The sequence below is a fragment of the Capricornis sumatraensis genome, unplaced genomic scaffold (genome assembly GCF_032405125.1).
Source record: "Capricornis sumatraensis isolate serow.1 unplaced genomic scaffold, serow.2 scaffold1, whole genome shotgun sequence".
NCBI classification, from domain to species: Eukaryota; Metazoa; Chordata; class Mammalia; order Artiodactyla; family Bovidae; genus Capricornis; species Capricornis sumatraensis.
This window is the reverse complement of record NW_027184612.1, coordinates 4,557,546-4,577,095: the sequence shown is the minus strand read 5'-3', so window position 1 is coordinate 4,577,095 and position 19,550 is coordinate 4,557,546. Positions and strand designations below refer to the sequence as shown.

Genomic DNA, 19,550 nt, shown 5'->3' with positions numbered 1-19,550 from the left:
CCATGGGGGTCGCTAAGAGTTGGACATGACTGCAGCGACTTGGCAGCAGCAGCATAGTACCTGAACCTTAAAATCCCTTAGTTCTGTTAAAAAAAAAAAAACTCTTCAAGTAAATAAATTCTGAGAATTATATAAATCATAAAGAAAAAGAAGAAACCTTACTTTCTGAGTTAGTTGCTTTCATATTTACTAGTTCACTTTCATGACATAAACTAGATTATTTTTCTCTCCAGTTTATATTTGAGGAAAATACGGCTTTAAAAATGGTACTGAAACAATTGAACATCCCTCCAAATAAAAATAATGATAATAACCTCAACCTAAACCTCCACACCTTATATAAAAAATAAATCAAAGTGGATCATAACCTTAAAAAGTAGAGGGAAAAAAATAGAAAATCTTTGGCATCTAGAGCTAGGTGAGGAATTCTTAGACTTGACAACAAAAGTATGATCAATAAAAGCAAAAACAAGAAATTGGATCTCATCAAAATGAATTAAGAGTGCTTCATAGAATATCCTTTTTAAGTGGATGAAAACTCAAATTACACACTGAGAAAACACATTTGAAATCCCATATGAGAAAAATGACTTGTATCTATAATATACAAAGTATTCTCAAAACTAAACTTCAAAAAATGTAATTAGAAAATAGGCAGATGCAGGCAGAATACAGGGAAAGACATTTCCATGGAATAGAATATACACATGGCAAACAAGCACACAAAAAGATGTTCAACATCATTAGCCATTAGAAAAACACAAACTAAGACCATAATAAGATATCACAGAATAACTAAAATTAAAATACAGTGACAACATCAAGTGCTGGTGAGTATGAGGAAAAATTGTATCACATTGCTGGTAGGAATAGAAAATGGTTTAGCCACTCTGAGAAACAGCTTGACAGTTTTATTTTTTTAATCCTAAAACTAGATTTACCCTACAAACCAGTAATTGTATCACTGAGCATTTATCCCAAAGCAAAACTTAAGTTCCTGCAGAAACTTAAACATAAATATTCAACTAACCACATTTCTTTCGATGGGTAAATGTTTAAACAAGTTGTGATCAAATATTGTGATAGAATACTACTTAGCAACAAAAAGGAATAAATAATATATGCCAAAAATTGAAATAAACTTCAAGGGAATGATACTGAGTCAAAAACTTTAAAAAGCCAATCTCTGAAGATTAATTCATGATCGTGTTCATATATCATTCTTAAAATAACAAAACTGTGGAGACAGGGAAAAATTAGAAGCTGCCAAGGGTTAGAAACGGGGGTAGAAGGTGCAGGAGGGAACTTTGTGAGTTGTTTTGTTTTTTTTTTTTGGTCCCAGTACAAATAACATAGCAATCTTCGTTTTAATCCCTAAAGATATTTAAAAGCAATTCCTAATATGAGGTGTCCAGATATTTAGCAATGGGAGCAGATCAGAGGTGACAACTTCAAAAGAGACTGTACTAATTCAAACTATGTGTCAGTTTTTACAACACCAGTGACACTACTTAAATGATACAAATTTTTTTAATGGAACATACTTTAACTATTCTGGATATCCAGTATACCAGATGGACCAGCAGCATTTTCTCTACATTTAATCTTATTTAAGAAAATAACTTTCATAATAAGACAGTAAGAGAAGAGAAGCCACAAACCTCAAGTACAGTTCTCACAGGAAGACGAGGTTAAAATAAGCGGTAGCAGTTCAAAAGCTTAAGCCATAGTACCTAAATTTGGCTGTGCCTTAGGATTATCTGAGAAACTTTTAAAAAAACCCTCACACTCAGGATGCACCCTAGATCAATAAACTCATTTTAAAGCTCCTCATGACACCAACATCTAGCCAGAACCAGCAGACTAAACAGAAGGGGATGTTTCTACAAAAATCTTTTAAAAGTAAGTCCTTTCACCCAATCAGATTTACCTCCCCCAAAGACCTCCCTACTCAGCAAGTAAAGAATCTCCCTGCAATGCAGGTGTCACAGGAGACAAGGGTTTGATCCCTGGGTCAGGAAGATACCCTGAAGGAAATGGCAACCCACTCCAGTATTCTTGCCTGGAAAATCCCATGGACAGAGGAGCCTGGCAGGCTATAGTCCCAAGGGTAGCAAAAAATCTGGCATAACTGAGTGACTAAGCGCACACGCACACACACACACACACACGCACACACACACACACGCACGCACACACACACATGTAAAAAAAGGCTAGATGTTGTCCATACTGAACTTTAATTAATACTTAGGACTTGCCAAAAACTTGAATCATGTTCACCCAAATTACATATCATTCTCTAAGTTTTTCAAACCCAGAGCTAAGGGGAAAAGTTTCCCAAAATGAGATTTTAAGTGCTCACAGAGGACTAGTCCCTGGAAAACCAGAAGAGCCATCACTCTGCGTTGAAACGTAAAGCGTTCTTGATAACCTTACCACTGCCAACAGATACTAGTCTCTGCCAACCAATGGAGAAAAGATATTTCCCATTCCTACCAGGGCAAATTCGGCTGTACTTCTCTTAGCTAGACCCCTTCTTTTCCAGGCACCACTGCCCTTCACCTGGTGGTGGACACTTTGGTTCTCTGACAGTGCAGCTATTTTAAAACTCTCAGGTGAATGAAAATCATCTGGAGGACCTATTATAACAAAGATCACTGAGCCCCTCTAGAGTTGCTGAGCCCATAAGTCTGGGACAGGGCCTTAAAACTTGAATATCTAACACAATACCAGGGGACACTCTCAGGCTGTCACCGAATGCCAAGTTCCTGTGCCTGAAGCACAGTGAGGCCAAACAAACCTAAACCCTGGAGTGTGGAGCAGAGAAAGGTTTACAGTAGGGCTGAGCAAGGAGAGGGGTGGTTTATGCTCCCAAAATCCCAAACTCCCTGAAGGGTTTCAGCAAAGCATTTTTTACAGGCCTGTCATAGGCAAGGGGCATCCCCAGGAATGTGATAACCTCATGTCTAATTTTGATTGGCTGATGTAGAGGTAATAGGGCAGTTAACATTATCAATCCTCAGGAGCCACAGGCCGGGGGGCTACAAGCTCCAGATCATCAAGTGGTTAATTTCTTCCATTTGGTGCTGGGTTTTAGCATCTGAAAACTCAGGAAATATGCATGAGATACTAGAGGGCAGCTACAGCTGAGGATACCAGGGACGGAATCTGCTCGAAGAAGGCCTGGTCGATTACTGCTTGGTTAATAGATGACCATACTTTGAGACCCACTCGAGGAAGGGCTGGTAGGTTACTGCTTGGTTACTAGATGACCATACTTTGAGAGCCACTCTTCTAGTGACTTGGAATGTTAAGTAATCGAATTCCTTTCCTTGTAGAGCCAACTATGGGGGGCAGGGAGTAAGTTTCGTCTTTGGTTGTGTTTCTTGTTCATTTAAATCAAAGCCTATTTGAGGGACTTCCCTGGTGCCCGAGTAGTTAAGAATCTGCCAGCCAATGCAGGGTACAAGGGTTCAATGTCTGGTCTGAGAAAATCCCACATGTCTTAGAGAAACTCAACCTGGCCACCACAACTACTGAGCTAGCGCTTTAAAGCCTGAGACTTACAACTACTGAAATTACTGAGGTGCGCATCCCACCCCACAACTACTGAAGCCTGAGTGGCCTAGAGCCTGTGCTTCACAACAAGATAAACCACTGCAACACCTCAATGAGAAGCCCACCCAACACAATGAAGAGAAGCCTACTGCCCCCACCCATCCCCCGCCCTTGCTGCAACTAGGGAAAGCCACCGTGCAGCAAGCAAGACCCAGCACAGACAAAAATATACCTAAAAAAGAAAAAGCCTATTTGAGACAGTGCTGCACTCAAGCAGGCCGGCAGACCTGTCTCTTGCTTCAACAGAGTTTGCACAGAACCGACCCACGTATTCCCCGTCCTCTAGCCTCCACCACCCTCCAACCTCTTTTCCAGGTGCAACCTTTGGAATCCACCACTCAGCTCTCCTCGGCCTTTGGGACTAGCCAACATCAGTTTTGAGCTTACTTTACTCCTGTTCCACCAGGAGCTCCCTGATTTGTCAGAATTATTCCACCGTGGTGGAGACTGCCGTTCACCGCCTGTTCATCACGCATCTGCGGGCACTTACCTCTTTCTGCGCTTCCACTGCAACCACAACAATGCGGCTCTGCACAAGCTAGGTCCACTGTTTTTTCCCCCATTGGCCCAGGAGAAGCCAAGAACGCCTAGAGTCTTCGGAAAACGCAAAACCAGTGTTGCGACTGCGCCCTCTTCTAGGATATGCAGAAGCTTCTCAAGAGAGTGGGGTAAAACCCAGGACGCTGTGAAGCCACCACTGTCATGGAGAAAAACCTGAACTGGGCCCTTCTGGATCTGTCTGCCCTGGTTCTCGCGAGCAGACTTGCGCCTCCGTGATTTCCTGGGGAGACCCGTCCTGGAGGAGCAGGTGAAACTCATATCAAGGCCTGTCTCCTCAGGCTCGCGGCCCCCCAGGCTGGGCTAGGTGAGTCTCTCTCTCAAAGGCTCACCCTCAAGCTCTACCAGGAGCCTCCAAAGCCCAGAGGCCTCTGAGGAGCCCCTCTGGCGTCAGGGCTTCTCCCTGAAGCCCCTTTTCGGAGCCACAAGGCAGCTGTTTAACCACTCTGGAGCCCTCTTTTCACGCCTTGAACCAAATGGAAACAGAAAAGCTTTTTGCAGTGGGGGGTGGGGCGGGGGGAAGCATGTTTGAAACTCAAACAGTATAATGAGATATAAAGAATAGATATATGAATTAATGTCCTTTTTACATATTTATTGCTCTCACTGTATCTGCATGAAATAAGTTTGTCCCCCTATTGGACTGGTTCTCAAACTTTGCTGCTTTTGTTTGAATTACCTAAAGAGCTTAAAAACAAAACAAAACAAAACGAGTGTCTGCGTCCCAGCCCCAGAGATTTTGATTTAATAGGTCTAGGAGGAGCCTGGGCACAGAGAGCTAAGTAGAGTTCCCCAGGTGATTCTAATGTGCAGCAAATTTGTGAACTGCCTCTTGGCTTCAGTCCAGCTAGTGATCAGCTATTAAATCTAAGACACATGGGCTATTGCGTGAGCTCTGTTGCTCTGTGTATTCCATTTTCTTCCTCCTGGAATATCTGTACCAGGGAAAAGGATGGACAGTTGTGTCACTTTGATGAAATGGACTGACATTTTCAATTAGCTTGAAGGCAGGGCGGGGGTAAATGCAATAATGCATATAGCCCTAGGTGAGTGGCTAGAAGCTTTTTCAATTGAGTCCACTCTACTGTTCATGCTAATGGTAATACTTCTCCTCTTAATGCAGCTGTAAACTTTATAAGCCCACAGGTAGAGCGCATCACAAAATATTCACCCCTCCCCATTGGCCCACTCTCAAGCTCCATTCCCTTCCCCAATACACCAAGGTACATCAGTGTGCTTGAGAGCAAAATAAACATATTGATCTTCAATTCCTCTCCTTTGCAGCTTCTCTCTTATCAGGAGATGTCAGCATTTAGTGCAAGGACAAATGCTTGCCTCTTGGGAAGTAATGCAGACCAAGCCTCCAAGAGACAAATGGCCTTTAGGGAGTGGGGGGAAATAGTCTTTCAAAAAGGTTGATGGCCTTTTCCAGTCATCTCATCTTAGAGATCAAATATCCAAGATAAAAATGGTTAAAAAGAAAAAGAAGAAGAAAGGAAAGAAAGAAAATATAACTTTCTTATTACATTATAAGAAGGCAATTTTCCTTTAAATAAAACACCTTAAATTCTCTTTCCGAAATAAAATTTGCTATCCCATCTTTAGACTATCCCTCTTACTTCCTATATTATTCATGATGCTTAATTCCCCAAATAGCACATGGCTGAAAACAGAAGCTAACCTCTTGTTAAGCATGAACTAAATCTTTTCCTAGAGCCCACATTCAAGGTACAAATTGGGGTTGGCCAATACAAATATTTTATCTGAAATAAGTTGCAGTATTATGCCTCTTCAATATATTGTTAACACAATATAATTAATATCGTTACTATAATCAATATAGTTAATATAAGTGCAAGACATGGTATGATGCCACTTTGGTGATTTCCTTCATCCATGTAATTTTGAAATTTGACTGCATATATTTTTTTGTATTCTAATGAGCTTAATAATACCTTTCCAGGGATACAAAAATAAAATAAATCTGTAATATTCATGTGTGGTTTGCCCCTGGGGTGGATTATCATAATGGCGGGTGAGATATTTGAGCCTTTTCCCAAGTCATTAAAAAACCTCTGGCAAGCCGCCCCTGGTCCTCTCCAGGGGGTGGGAGGAAAGGATCTTTAATCATAATAATCCTGGGGGGAAAAATCTCGGAAATAAGACATCTGCTTCTGTGCCTGTTGTTTTGTAGAATAGCAACGATTGCTTTAGCAGCTTCCATTGCCATATGTGTACAATAAGTAAATGAACATAAAATTGAACGAACACATAAAAGAAGGATAAACCCACCCAGCTTAACAAATCCAGTCTCTCACCTGCTGTGCCCTGAAACATGAAAAAAAGAATCCCTGGATCATAAGGATTAATAAAATAACAGTCTCTGTTAACAATACTGACAGGCGGTACAGGATCATTTGTCTGATGTGGGGACTGACAGCTTAGCTGCTTAATTCTTAAGCCTGCCCTCTTTTATCACTTTTCTCCTAATTAGGCAATAAACATCACCTATACATTTGCCTTAGAAAAAATTAAAAGTTTGTAGTCCAGACATTCCATTTTGTTTTCTGTCCAGCTGGAAATGGAATACATGACTGAGTTTTCTCCATCATTCAGACAGTCAGTGTGGAAAATATCAGGGCTGTGAATCTCAGCGCAGTAAGATCAGAAATTTTCATATTGGTCTTTCCAAACCACTAACAATTAACCAGTACTTTGTATAATGCTAAAATCTTAGACTTTATCTGATATTTTACAAGTTCTGAAAACATTAGCAATTTTTCATAATCACATTTCTCATGCCTCAAACCTAGGTATTATTGAAAGTCCTTAATAATTCTTGATGAATAAATGTTTGTGAATTCTCACTGCTGCAGCAAAGTCATACTACTGATAAAAGAAATTTTATTTTAGACTTAGTAGAACAGGACAGAAGTAGGAGATTTTTGTGTGCTAACAATGGTAATAATTAAATGTGTAAAAGAACTTTCATATATTGTTGTTGGTCATTCTAAAATGTAATTAATACCCTCAGTTTCACAAGCATTTATCACAAAGAAAGCATATCATGTGTTTCCATTCAAAGTGCTACAAGCTCAGGCAATAAATTCAAGAAGACCCAGGTTCAAGTTAATGGTTACCACTTACTGTCTATGTGACCTTGGGCAAGTTATTTAACCAAGCTAGGCCTTTATTTCCTCCTTTATAAGATAATGCTCGCTTCCCTGGTGGTGCAGAGGTTAAAGCGTCTGCCTGCAATGTGGGAGACCTGGGTTCGATCCCTGGGTTGGGAAGATCCCCTGGAGGAGGAAATGGCAACCCACTCCAGTATTCTTGCCTGGAGAATCCCATAGATAGAGGAGCCTGGCAGGCTACAGTCCATGGGGCCGCAAGAGTCGGACACGATTCAGCGACTAAACCACCACCACCACCACAGTTGCTGAGGAGAAGCTTCAGGGTTCTTGAGCCACCAGGAAGATAGTTGCGGTAAAGTGAAGTGAAGTCGCTCAGTCGTGTCCGACTCTTTGCGACTCCATGGACCGTAGCCTACCAGGCTCCTCAGTCCACAGAATTTCCCAAGCAAGAGTACTGGAGTGGGTTGTCATTTCTCCAGGGGATCTTCCCAACCCAGGGATCAAACCCAGGTCTCCTGCATTGCCAGCAGGCGCTTTACCGTCTGAGCCACCAGGGAAGCCTCAGTTGCGGTACAAGGGAGTCTAAAATGATGTTGTACCTGGAGGGCTATTTGCAAGATGAAAGGTTACCAGGGCAGTTCTTACAGTAAAGGGGATGATCCAGCAGAGGGAGAAACTCAGGATCGGGAAACCCTCAGCCTAAACTGGAGTAGGGAGAGGGCTGTGATGAAGACTGCATGTGGAGACACTGCCATCGGCAGGAGCAAGGCCCTTCATCCCAGTGATAACGGGGAAGGAAGGGAGGGTGAGCCCACGGAAAGACATGAGCTCTGTTATGGTGGCCAAGAGGGGAGGGTTTTATATGAGTTGCTTCTGTTCTGTCAGTGTAATGTGAGGCTGGGTGGTCTACCACGGGCAGAGTGTGGAAGGCCAGTGGTTGGCGTGTGCGCCAGGACTTTGAAATGAGAGAAGAAGTAAATAGTAACAGTCATTTTGAGGAATTGGGACACCAACACAGGATTTCAGAGAAGTGACTAAGATGACCAGGCTGATTAGAGGGCCCATTTGAGATTTGTGTTTATGAATTTAGTGTGCGGGAAATTCCCTGGAGGTCCAGTGGTTAGGGCTCCAAGCTTTCACTGTGGAGGATGCAGGTTCAATCCCTGGTCAGAGCACTAAGATCCCACAAACCTAGTAGCACCGCTAAAAAAATTTAAAAATACAGATCTGTCAGCATGCTTATGTATTTTTCTTCAGCAATATTTAGCTATTTTTGGATTTTGTAAGAACTTTCTTTTTAAGATGATATATACCCTATCTCTTTATGATTAAATCCATTGAGGAAAAAATGTTACTTAATGTCAATGTGCATTCTATGATTAAAGAGAATATACACACAGAAAAAAATCTAGCTGTTTCGGTACAGGTGAGGATGTAGGAAATACTAAGTGTCAGATAATCTTTTTCTCAAATATATATGTATGTATTTTTTCAGAGACACTAAATGACTTAACAAAGAAAGACGAAGTATAAATTGCAAAGCTTTTACTGAAAATGTACTTTTTATAGCATTCATGATTTCACACCTGTGATTAACTAGCAATGATTTCAATACTTACAAACTCTTCTGCCTCTGAATTTGTGATAATGCATGAAACTAAGCTTATAACATTAAGAAAAAACAACAGCTCATCTAATCCATCTTTATATCCTTCATGACAGCAAGATGCACAATTGAGTTCTTTAAAAGGGCTAAAAGTGATTGACATAAATTCTGAGCTTATTTTTAAAGCTGTGTAAATGCAACATTTTTAACACAACATTTAAAACAAAGGTCACACTTTATGAAAACAAAATTCTTAATTCAGGCTTTCTTCATTCTTAGTCATTTGGCATTCTGCTCCATTTAACATTTTATATTGCCCAACAAAGAGTGATTATCTTTTACTGTTTTTGGAGATGACTGAACAGAAGACGGTGTTACATGCCTACTACACAGGTGGGATCTTGCCTAAGATCAGTTTGCTTAAAGATATTATTTTGCTATATTTTTGTTGAATATTGGGGAGTACTTGTATGATTCAAGATTAAGTCTGTGCTATTTCTTTAAGAACTGAATGCTCTGGATATATATTTGATAATTAAGATTTTAGACAAATATTCACCAGCATTAGGTCTACTAAACTGAAATACACTGTGGGCCTAATATCAAATAATAAATACATGAAGTAAACATTAAGTATCTTAAAAGAAAGACCACATGATCCTTCTTCTGTAAAAAAAACATTATTTGTTTGAAAGTATGACCTTTCCCTCAACTATTACTTCCTGAATATGAAAAAGAGATAAAATGGGTTGAAGTAAAAACTCCAGCGTTACACTCCACAACCCTGAATGTAACTGGTGAGATCTTGGTTTTGACAATGACTTCTCCATGCCACCCTGTAGAGAAAGATGAAACAAATGGTAATAAGGTTGAAACATAGCTTCACTGTATTACATATATTTCAAGTCCTTTGGGAAAACAACATAGTTTATCAATACATGAAATAAAAGCTACAGACAGATCCAAGTATTGCTATTTATTACCTGGAGATATGTATACCAAGGACTTCACATCTCCCCCAAACCTTCGCTGGGGCACAGAACATCTGAGTACAAATGTTGAGTCCTGTGTAGTTCACAGCACAAATGCAAAGTGCATTCCATATTTACTTAATGACAAAAATAATGTCAAGATATGGCAAGGAATTAGTATAAGGTGGAGAATCTTAAAACCTCTAGAAATTCCCAAAAATAAATTGAGGAGTAAAAGAATAAGATTTTGAATCCGTTAAAGTAGATTGTTTCTATGTTATACACCATTTAGCATGAATCCAAAGCTGCAATTTTCAGTTCTCAGTACCATACTTTGCTCTTTGGAAATATTCTCTCACCTCTTTCATAACAATAGGATAAAACAGCTCTCTCCTTTAATACTTAACACATACCATACTCTGTAATGGGAACTAACATAGTGTTGTACATCCATTATATTTCAAACACAAACAAACAAAGCAATAAAGTCCTAGAAAAAGAGGTCAAATTTGTGGTTAGGTAGAGTGAGGGAAGGGGAATTGGATGAAGGCAGTCAAAGGTACTACAAACTTCCAGTTATAAGATAAATAAATACTAGGGATATAATGTGCAGCATGGGGCTTCCCTGGTGGCTCAGCAGTAAAGAATTTGCCTGCAATGCAGGAGATACAAATTCAGTCCCTGGGTTAGGAAGATCTCCTGGAGGAGGGAAGGGCAACCTGCCTCAGTATTCTTGCCTGGAATAATCCCATGGACAGAGGAACCTGGCAGGTAACAGTTTATTGATCACAAAAGTCAGACAGGACTTAGTGACTAAAGAGAAAAAACAAATATAAAGCATGATAAATATAATTAACACTGCTATATTTTATATATGAAAAGTGTTAAAAAGAGAGTAAATCCTAAGAATTTTCACCACACACAAAATTTTTTTTATTTCTTTAATTTTGTATCCATGTGAGATAATGGATGTTCACTAAATTTATTGTGATACTGTTTCCTGATGTAAGTCAAATCATTATGCTATACACCTTGAACTTACATAGTGCTTTATGTCAATTACATCTCAATAAACTGAAAGGGGAAAAAAAACCACATACCATGCTCTAATGCCTTGTGGATCACTGACAACCCTCTTGGCACATGCTACAGCTTGAGTGATGTCATCTTGCAGCAAAGCTGAAAAAGAGGTGGTGAGAAGTGAAAATAACATTCATAGAAATGTTAAGTTTAGGCTCAGTCAGCTTTATTCTGTTAGGCTGAGGAAAGAACAACTAAAATAATTTTTAAGGGTCTGTTTATCTGTTGATGTTGGGGGAAACTCTTCATTCCATCCCATTTGGCATCTGTTTCTCATTTACCAAAGTCATTGGAAGCTCTGGAATTATTAATTAGCATGATAGAAGGTTTTCTTTTTACTAGGAACTATTGGAAAAAAAAAAAAAGACAAACAAGCAGAAACTGGTCTAGCAGGTTTTTGCTCAGCAATTCAACGCTGGAAATTGATTCTAAAGAAATAATAAGAGATGTACTGAAAGACATGTATACAAACTGTTTCATAGCAATTAATAGAGGGCATAAATGGAACTAGCCTAAATGTTTAACAGTAAGAGTTAGGTTGATACATTATAGAGCATTTATATTGTGAAAATCTATTCATTTTTAAAAAACAATAAGGATTGGTATTTGTTGACAAAAATAATTTTGTGTAATAAAGACAAAATTGTAAAGCAGTGACTATAGTACAATTTCACTTTTGTTATGTGGGTACAAATGTGTATAATATAGCTTTACATTCATGTCCGGGATTGTTGTGTATTCCAAAAGAACATGTGGATACCAAAATTTCTCTATGGTCATACATGTCTGGGTAGTAAGAATTTTTATTCAATGACAACAGGTTATTCCATAATACAACATTTTTTAAATAAATTAACTGGATACAAAAGTATATTCTTAGACTCATCTTCACTATTAGGATTTGTAATATTTAAAAATTTAGCAGTATCAATTTTGCTATATTTCTCCAATATTTCAGGCACTAAAGATTCTACATGCTTTGGGAGGTTCAAAAAAAATGTAGGGGATATATGTGTACCAATGGCTGATTCACACTGAGGTTTGACAAAAAAGAACAAAATTCTGTAAAGCAATTATCCTTCAATTAAAAAATAAATAAATTGAAAAAAAAATTTTTTAAAGATTCCACATGCTTTCTCTATTTTAAAAGGAAATCAATAGAATACTTGTTTCACCTCAATTAAGCAAATTTAGAAATTAACTTGTTAGAATGACAATTTTTATATAGGAGCTGTGTTTTTGGAGATTCGTTCTAAAGAATTTATAAATGAAATGTCATAATGTTTCTAATTCACCTTAAAATCACTCAGCAAAAAGAAGTTTATATACATATATATATATATATATACACATAAGTAAATATGCCAAAATGTTAACAACTGTTAAAGTACGTGATGAGCATATTGATGCTTATTATAGTAATGTTTCTAATTGTCCATATATTTAAAATATTTTATCATAAAAAGTAAAAACAATTTTTTAAAAATACCACGTATATTCCTCCACTTTGATTAACTAGTAATTCTTTTGTTTTCCAATAAAGGAGGGTAGATTTTTAAAAACAGACCACCCAACAAAATTATCGCTAATCCTCCCCAAACAAGGAAAGTAGAAGGAATGGCATTGTTTTCCAAAGTATCAATATGTCCAGTTATGATAAAGTGATAGGTCATTCCAGCAACTCCTGTATGTTAGCAAACAGCAAACTTTTATGATTAGAAACTTAAGAAATTAGGAGGAGGAGAATAGAGTTTCTAGATATTAAAATGGAGTTTTTATAGGTCCCTGATGAACCCTTCAAGATTTTTTTATTTCTATTGAATCTTGACCTATAGGATTGTTCCAATTTTCCCATAAGATGTTTATGGAAAAACCTGAACGAACTTTTTGGATAACTCAATAGGTATAACCAGGTGAGTCCTGTGCCATCACTCCACATTATCTTGTCTTACCGCTGCAGGGTATATGACAGGCATTAACTGCTCCTGGGGTTTTGCCATCATTACACCACCAGTGGCTATTGATTTGAAATATCCCATAATCAGTGCTTCTGTCTCCACTATTGTAGTTTGTAGCTTGTGTGTTATAACTGCTTTCCCATCTGGCCAAACACATCCCTGAAAAAAACATATTTTGAGTAATAAAGAGTGAATCATGTGACTTACAGTTCATAGCATAATCAGTTCTACTTAACTAGTTCTATTTTACTAACGACTTACTTTACAAGTATAAAGATGCATTTTACTTGTAAAGTGTTTTAACACTTTGGTGTTAAAGGTCCCTTCAGAAAATTCTTTTATTAGCAAATGATTTGGTAATACAAATGAAAAAGATAACGTATTTTTAAAAATATCTTCCATTGCTATTACACTTTCCTTACTACTAACACCCAGGTAGGATTAAGCCTAGAACAGAAAAATCAACAGAGTTGTTGAGTGGGTTTGGTCATTAGCAGCAGATGCATATGTTAATGGAAAAATGCTTTTTATCAGAAAAAAATAAGGATTTTCTGGGAGAAAGAAAATTTATGATACCGAAGGCGAATTTGGGTATCAAATTATAATGCAGGCAAGAATCATAGAATAGGAAAGGCTGGGTCATCCATCCATCCATCCATCTAGCAATTGGCTAACTCATTCAAAAATATTTATGGAGGAGAAATGTCTGAATTCAGTACGAAAACTACAGTGATGACATTGACAAATATGGACTAAAATACAAAGGAAATTTTCCTTATGGCACATCTTAAATTCTGTGGAAGAAAATGAAAAATAATTAATGAACTAGAGTCAGAATAATAAAATGTCATTTCATGCTGCATTTCAGGGATCCTTATATAGATATTGATTGAGGGGAGATAGTTCTACTGTCCCTGTTTTAAGAGTTCAATGGAATTTTTAAAAAACCTTGATGTTAAAAGTGCAACATCATGTTAGGGGGATTAAAAATGAGAAAAATACTGCCTTATTCAGAACCCAAGATCCAAATTAGAAATGGCTAGAGTCAAACAACAAGGGCTTGACAGACATGTTCCAGGTGCTAAAATGTATCTTATAGTCAGTCTACATGCGCCAGTTGTCAAATTTAGTAGCACTAGAGGAGTACATGGGAACCTTGCATGCTTAGAATGATGTAGAATTTGACCCACCATGCCTCATTCCTTCACCTGGTACATCTGATTCTAAAAGAACAAGTGGATACTTTTAACCATTGTAAGTGTATAAGCTTTTGAACTGTGGTGTTGGAGAAGACTCTTGAGAGTCCCTTGGAGTGCAAGGAGATCCAACCAGTCCATCCTAAAGGAGATCAGTCCTGGGTGTTCTTTGGAAGGACTGATGCTGAAGCTGAAACTCCAATCTTTTGGCCACCTGAACTGAAGTGTGTAAACCCTCCAAGAAAGAAAAAAACATTCACTCAAAGACCCTTTCTTTTGGTTCATCCTCTATTAGTATCTGTTCTACACCTAGCTAACTATTTGAAAGGATGAAAAAGAGTTAACTTACAGTTTGCCAGGCTGATTCCCCTAAAGCCATCCATTCCAAATCTTTTCAGAGTTCTGGCAAGCTCACATCTCTCAAAGACCTTGCCTTGGACAGCGACCGAAAGGAGGAGAAGCCCCAGAATAAGGAGAGCCTTCATGTTGACTGAGAAGCCAGACCTCCAGGCTGACCAGGGGAGCTGGCCCTGCTTTTTAACATCTTTTCACTTCCTTCTTATGCGACTGGTTTGGGAGCTCCACCCTCTGAGACGTGGAAAACAGGAAATGTTGATTGGTTCACTAACTTTAAATTTTTCTTTCTTATGTTTGAAGAGGGACATTCTGACGTCCTAAGAATTAATCTGCAAGAAAATAGTGAAATGACATTACTTAAAGACATTGCTCAGGACTAATTGGGATTAGCACTATTGCCAAAAGCGGAACTTTTTCCTATTTTATTATGAATTTGAGCAAGTATAAAAAAAAACCTGAATGAACATTTGACTCAACTGAAAATGAATTCCAATCTTTCATTACATTTTTCTTCATTAAGTTGCTTTATGTGCCTTCTGTATGTTGCCTTCATCTTTTTCCTTTAAGATTATTTTATATACACTTTCCACAAAAGAACATTGCCTGTTGTTCAGATAGGTATATAGTACAACACTATGTTGTTCGGCCAAATTCCATTCCTAACTTCTTGGTTACTCTTGTAAATTCTTAATTTATAAATCAATGTTTCGCTATTAGAAGTAAGCCTCGTGCAAATAACATTCTTAACTCCATGAACTGTGAACTTCCAGATGTTCAAGCTGGTTTTAGAAAAGGCAGAGGAACCAGAGATCAAATTGCCAACATCCACTGGATCATGGAAAAAGCAAGAGAGTTCCAGAAAAACATCTAGTTCTGCTTTATTGACTATGCCAAAGCCTTTGACTGTGTGGATCACAACAAACTGTGGAGAATTCTTCAAGAGATGGGCATACCAGACCACCTAACCTGCCTCTTGAGAAACCTGTGTGCAGGTCAGGAGGCAATAGTTAGAACTGGACAGGGAACAACAGACTGGCTCCAAATAGGAAAAGGAGTACGTCAAGGCTGTATATTGTCACCCTGCTTATTTAACTTATATGCAGAGCACATCATGAGAAACGCTGGGCTGGAGGAAGCACAAGCTGGAATCAAGATTGCCGGGAGAAATATCAATAACCTCAGATATGCAGATAACACCACTCTTATGGCAGAAAGTGAAGAGGAATGAAAAAGCCTCTTGATGTAAGTAAAAGAGGAGAGTGAAAAAGTTGGCTTAAAGTTCAACATTCAGAAAATGAAGATCATGGCATCCAGTCCCATCACTTCATGGCAAATGGATGGGGAAACAGTGGAAACAGTGTCAGAATTTATTTTTGGGGCTCCAAAATCACTGCAGATGGTGACTGCAGCCATGAAATTAAAAGACGCTACTCCTTGGAAGAAAAGTTATGACCAACCAACATAGCATATTCAAAAGCAGAGACATTACTTTGCCAACAAAAGTCCATCTAGTCAAGGCTATGGTTTTTCCAGTGGTCATGTATGGATGTGAGAGTTGGACTGTGAAGAAAGCTGAGCACTGAAGAATTGATGCTTTTGAACTGTGGTGTTGGAGAAGACTTTTGAGAGTCCCTTGGACTGCAAGGAGATCCAACCAGTTCACTCTAAAGGAGATCAGCCCTGGGTGTTCTTTGGAAGGAATGATGCTAAAGCTGAAACTCCAGTACTTTGGCCACCTCATGAGAAGAGTTGACTCATTGGAAAAGACTCTGATGCTGGGAGGGATTGGGAGCAGGAGGAGAAGGGGACGACAGAGGATGAGATGGCTGGATGGCATCACTGACTCGATGGACATGAGTTTGAGTGAACTCTGGGAGTTGGTGATGGACAAGGAGCCCTGGAGTGCGATTCATGGTGTCGCGAAGAGTCGGACATGACTGAGCAACTGAATTGAACTGAACTGAATTCCTTTCTGACAAAGCCTTACTTCACGTTTTCATGTTAGAGCATAAAGAGTCATTGTAAAGCAAGGGAATTTTACAGCAAAAAAAACCCCCAAAAAAACAGAATATGCCACCCCAAGAATCTTCCCCTTTGACACAAGAAAAATTTTGAGCTGAAGGCAATGCAGAAGAAGAAGATCCAAGAAAAGTTCTCTGTTCTCCCCCTATTTTCCTGAAAGCAGCACATAAATTTGTGCAAGAATTAATCATCAACATCCCTAGACACATATTAGGCCCAAGTCAGGACTAGAGAACTCTGGAAAACAACCTATACTGACTAGCTATTATTTTCCATTAGTTTCTGATGTATTTATTGTACCACTATTTGCTGCCCTTGGAAGCCCAGTACTCTTTGCCTCTGTCTTGTAGTTCCCCTAAAAATATATTGTTCTTTGGTTAAGATGATCTGTAAGTCCAAGTCCTAGACACCTCTTTGAGTTACTCACCACTTTCATTTCTCATAAGTATATATGAGATGTACATGTTAATATACTCATTTCCTTTTCTCTTGTTAAGCTGTCTTTTTGTTACAGAGTCCCAGCCAAAAACCTAAAATAGTGAAAAGAAACAAACATTTCCCCCTGTACAGTTTCTGGTGAGGAGGATGGGACCGTGAAAGGCTAGAACACTCCATTCTCCCTGGCGACTGCAATTGAAATATGGGATAACAGACAGCAGACCAGCAGAAGGTACAGATTCTTACCATGTCAGTCTCCCAGCTCTTTCTCTGTAGTGCACAGACAAGAGAGGAGGATAAAACTTTCTCCTTTTCCCTTCCTTTCCAAATTCACAGTGGCAGAAGAAAAACATTTGTGAAAACAGACCTTGAATTGTGATTCTCGTGAATCTGTTTTTGTTAATCAGCCCCTATGGTTACTGACTCTTAGCCTCGCAGGAAGAGTTACGTTTTCCTTTGTCGTCTGTCATAAGGACGAAAAACCATAAGATGAGAATCTCCATTTGTTTTGTTTTCTCTTCTGAGAACTTGGCTTTGTCACCAGTGAGAATACTCCCTTTGTGGGGTTGGCGGGGTGCAGGTTGTCAGGCTTGCATCAGCAGTTAGCCAGCCAGCCAGCTAGCAGCCGAAGACATGAAGGGACAGGCAATATTCTCTTTGTCCAACCATGCTGGCTGTCAGGGAAATTTGTCTTAATGAAGTGTCTCAGGTCATAAGAGGCGTTTAGGGCCTCTACCTTTGCTGCCTGGTTTGTGAAGGAAAAATTCTCCTCTCAGTATCACCTTTCTGGTAGCATAGATTAGGAGGTCAGTTATGTAAGGTGTCCCACTTTGCAGGACATAGAGCTTTCTTTGTCACCTGAGACAAGGAAGGTCTTTGTTTCTTAGGCTTTCTCTGGAGTGGCTCTGCATCTTGAGAGGCCTACGTTTCTTAAGGGACAGCTCTTGCGTCCTAATAGTATAAGCTCTAATATTGGTTTTAAGCTCTTGTAAGCCCTAATATTGGTTTTAAGCCATGAAAAAGGCTCACTGGCTCAGACTCACAGTTGGAATAGATCTATTGAAGACTTGAACTTTTACACCTAAAAGGACTTTTAAGATAGCTCTCATCTTAAACAAGTGTCCTACAGGTACCAATGGGAAGATCAAATTGAGAAAAAAAAAAAAAAAAAAGGAAAGAAAGAGAGAAAAGATAGAAATAGATACAGAAGGTACAGGGTTTTCCTGATGGCTCAATGGTAAAAAATCTGCCTGCCAATGAGGGGGACCCTGGGTCAGGAAGATCCCTTAGAGAAGGAAATGGCTACTCACTCCAGTATTTATGCCTGGAAAATCCCATGGACACAAGAGGAGCCTCGTGGGTTACAGTCCACAGGATTGCAAAGTCAGACATGACTGAGCGACTGTGTGAAAGAAAAACAAAACACTTCCTTAACTTTCTCAACAAGGTTAGGAGGGGAACATCAGAGGACTGTCAAGAGCTACAGCTGGCACTCAAGCAGGTATGAAACTTACAGAAATATTGATAGCCAGGAAATAGCTTTGACAAAGGTCCAGAAAAGGCACATGAAGGTTTGATTTATTGTCCTTTACTTTGTAAAGCCAACCCCACCAGGTCCAGACATCCCATATTTTGGGCCTGCACTACCAAAAAAATGTCAGCATTGTTGAGTTATCCTATCCTACTGTTAAACAAAGGAAAAATGTAATAATAATGACCTTAGGTTTCTGATAAGGGCAAATATACCCTTGAGTTCCATCTCATATAAGACCCACAGTCCCTTCTCTGACCCTTGGAAATATTGATCTTACTGTATCTTTGAAATGTAAGCACCCAAAGAGATCCTTGTTGCTAAAGCAATTCAGTTCAATTCAGTCACTCAGTTGTGTCTGACTCTGCCGCCCCATGAACCACAGCACTCCAGGCCTCCCTGTCCATCACCAACTCCCGGAGTCCACCCAAACCCATGTCCATTGAGTTGGTGATGCCATCCAACCATCTCATCCTCTGTCGTCCCCTTCTCCTCCTGCCCCCAATCCCTCCCAGCATCAGGGTCTTTTCAAATGAGTCAGCTCTTCGCATCAGGTGGCCAAAGTATTGGAGTTTCAGCCTCAACATCACTCTTTCCAATGAACACTCAGGACTGACCTCCTTTAGGATGGACTGCTTGGATCTCCTTGCAGTCCAAGGGACTCTCAAGAGTCTTCTCCAGCACCACAGTTCAAAAGCATCAATTCTTCAGCACTCAGCCTTCTTCACAGTCCAACAATCACATCCATACATGACCACTGAAAAACCATAGCCTTGACTAGACAGATCTTTGTTGGCAAAGTAATGTCTCTGCTTTTGAATATGCTGTCTAGGTTGGTCATAACTTTCTTTCCAAGGAGTAAGCATCTTTTAATTTCATGGCTGCAGTCACCATCTGCAGTGATTTTGGAGCCCAGAAAAATAAAATCAGCCACGGTTTCCACTGTTTCCCCGTCTATTTGCCATGAAGCGATGGGACCAGATGCCATGATCTTCGCTTTCTGAATGTTGAGCTTTAAGAAAACTTTTTCACTCTCCTCTTTCACTTTCATCAAGAGACTCTTTAGTTCTTCACTTTC

The 19,550-nt window shown here is 39.3% G+C and overlaps 1 protein-coding gene across 4 annotated transcripts in view; it reads right to left on the bottom strand.

The window, feature by feature from the left end:
• Nucleotides 1–8,876: 8,876 nt before the first annotated feature.
• Nucleotides 8,877–19,550, bottom strand: part of LOC138072307 (lysozyme C, kidney isozyme) — a 55,345-nt gene continuing 44,671 nt past the window's right edge. For 3 of the 4 annotated variants that reach the window (XM_068963420.1, XM_068963421.1, XM_068963422.1), the window contains 4 exons: nucleotides 14,474–14,810; nucleotides 12,923–13,087; nucleotides 10,991–11,069; nucleotides 8,877–9,755 (listed from right to left, as the gene is read on the bottom strand). In XM_068963420.1, coding sequence (XP_068819521.1) covers nucleotides 9,689–9,755; nucleotides 10,991–11,069; nucleotides 12,923–13,087; nucleotides 14,474–14,609 — 447 coding nt within the window. In that variant the 5' untranslated portion in view covers nucleotides 14,610–14,810 and the 3' untranslated portion in view covers nucleotides 8,877–9,688. Of the gene's footprint in view, nucleotides 9,756–10,990; nucleotides 11,070–12,922; nucleotides 13,088–14,473; nucleotides 14,811–19,089; nucleotides 19,183–19,550 lie in introns of those variants that run through there. The other variant, XM_068963423.1, reaches the window with a different exon arrangement.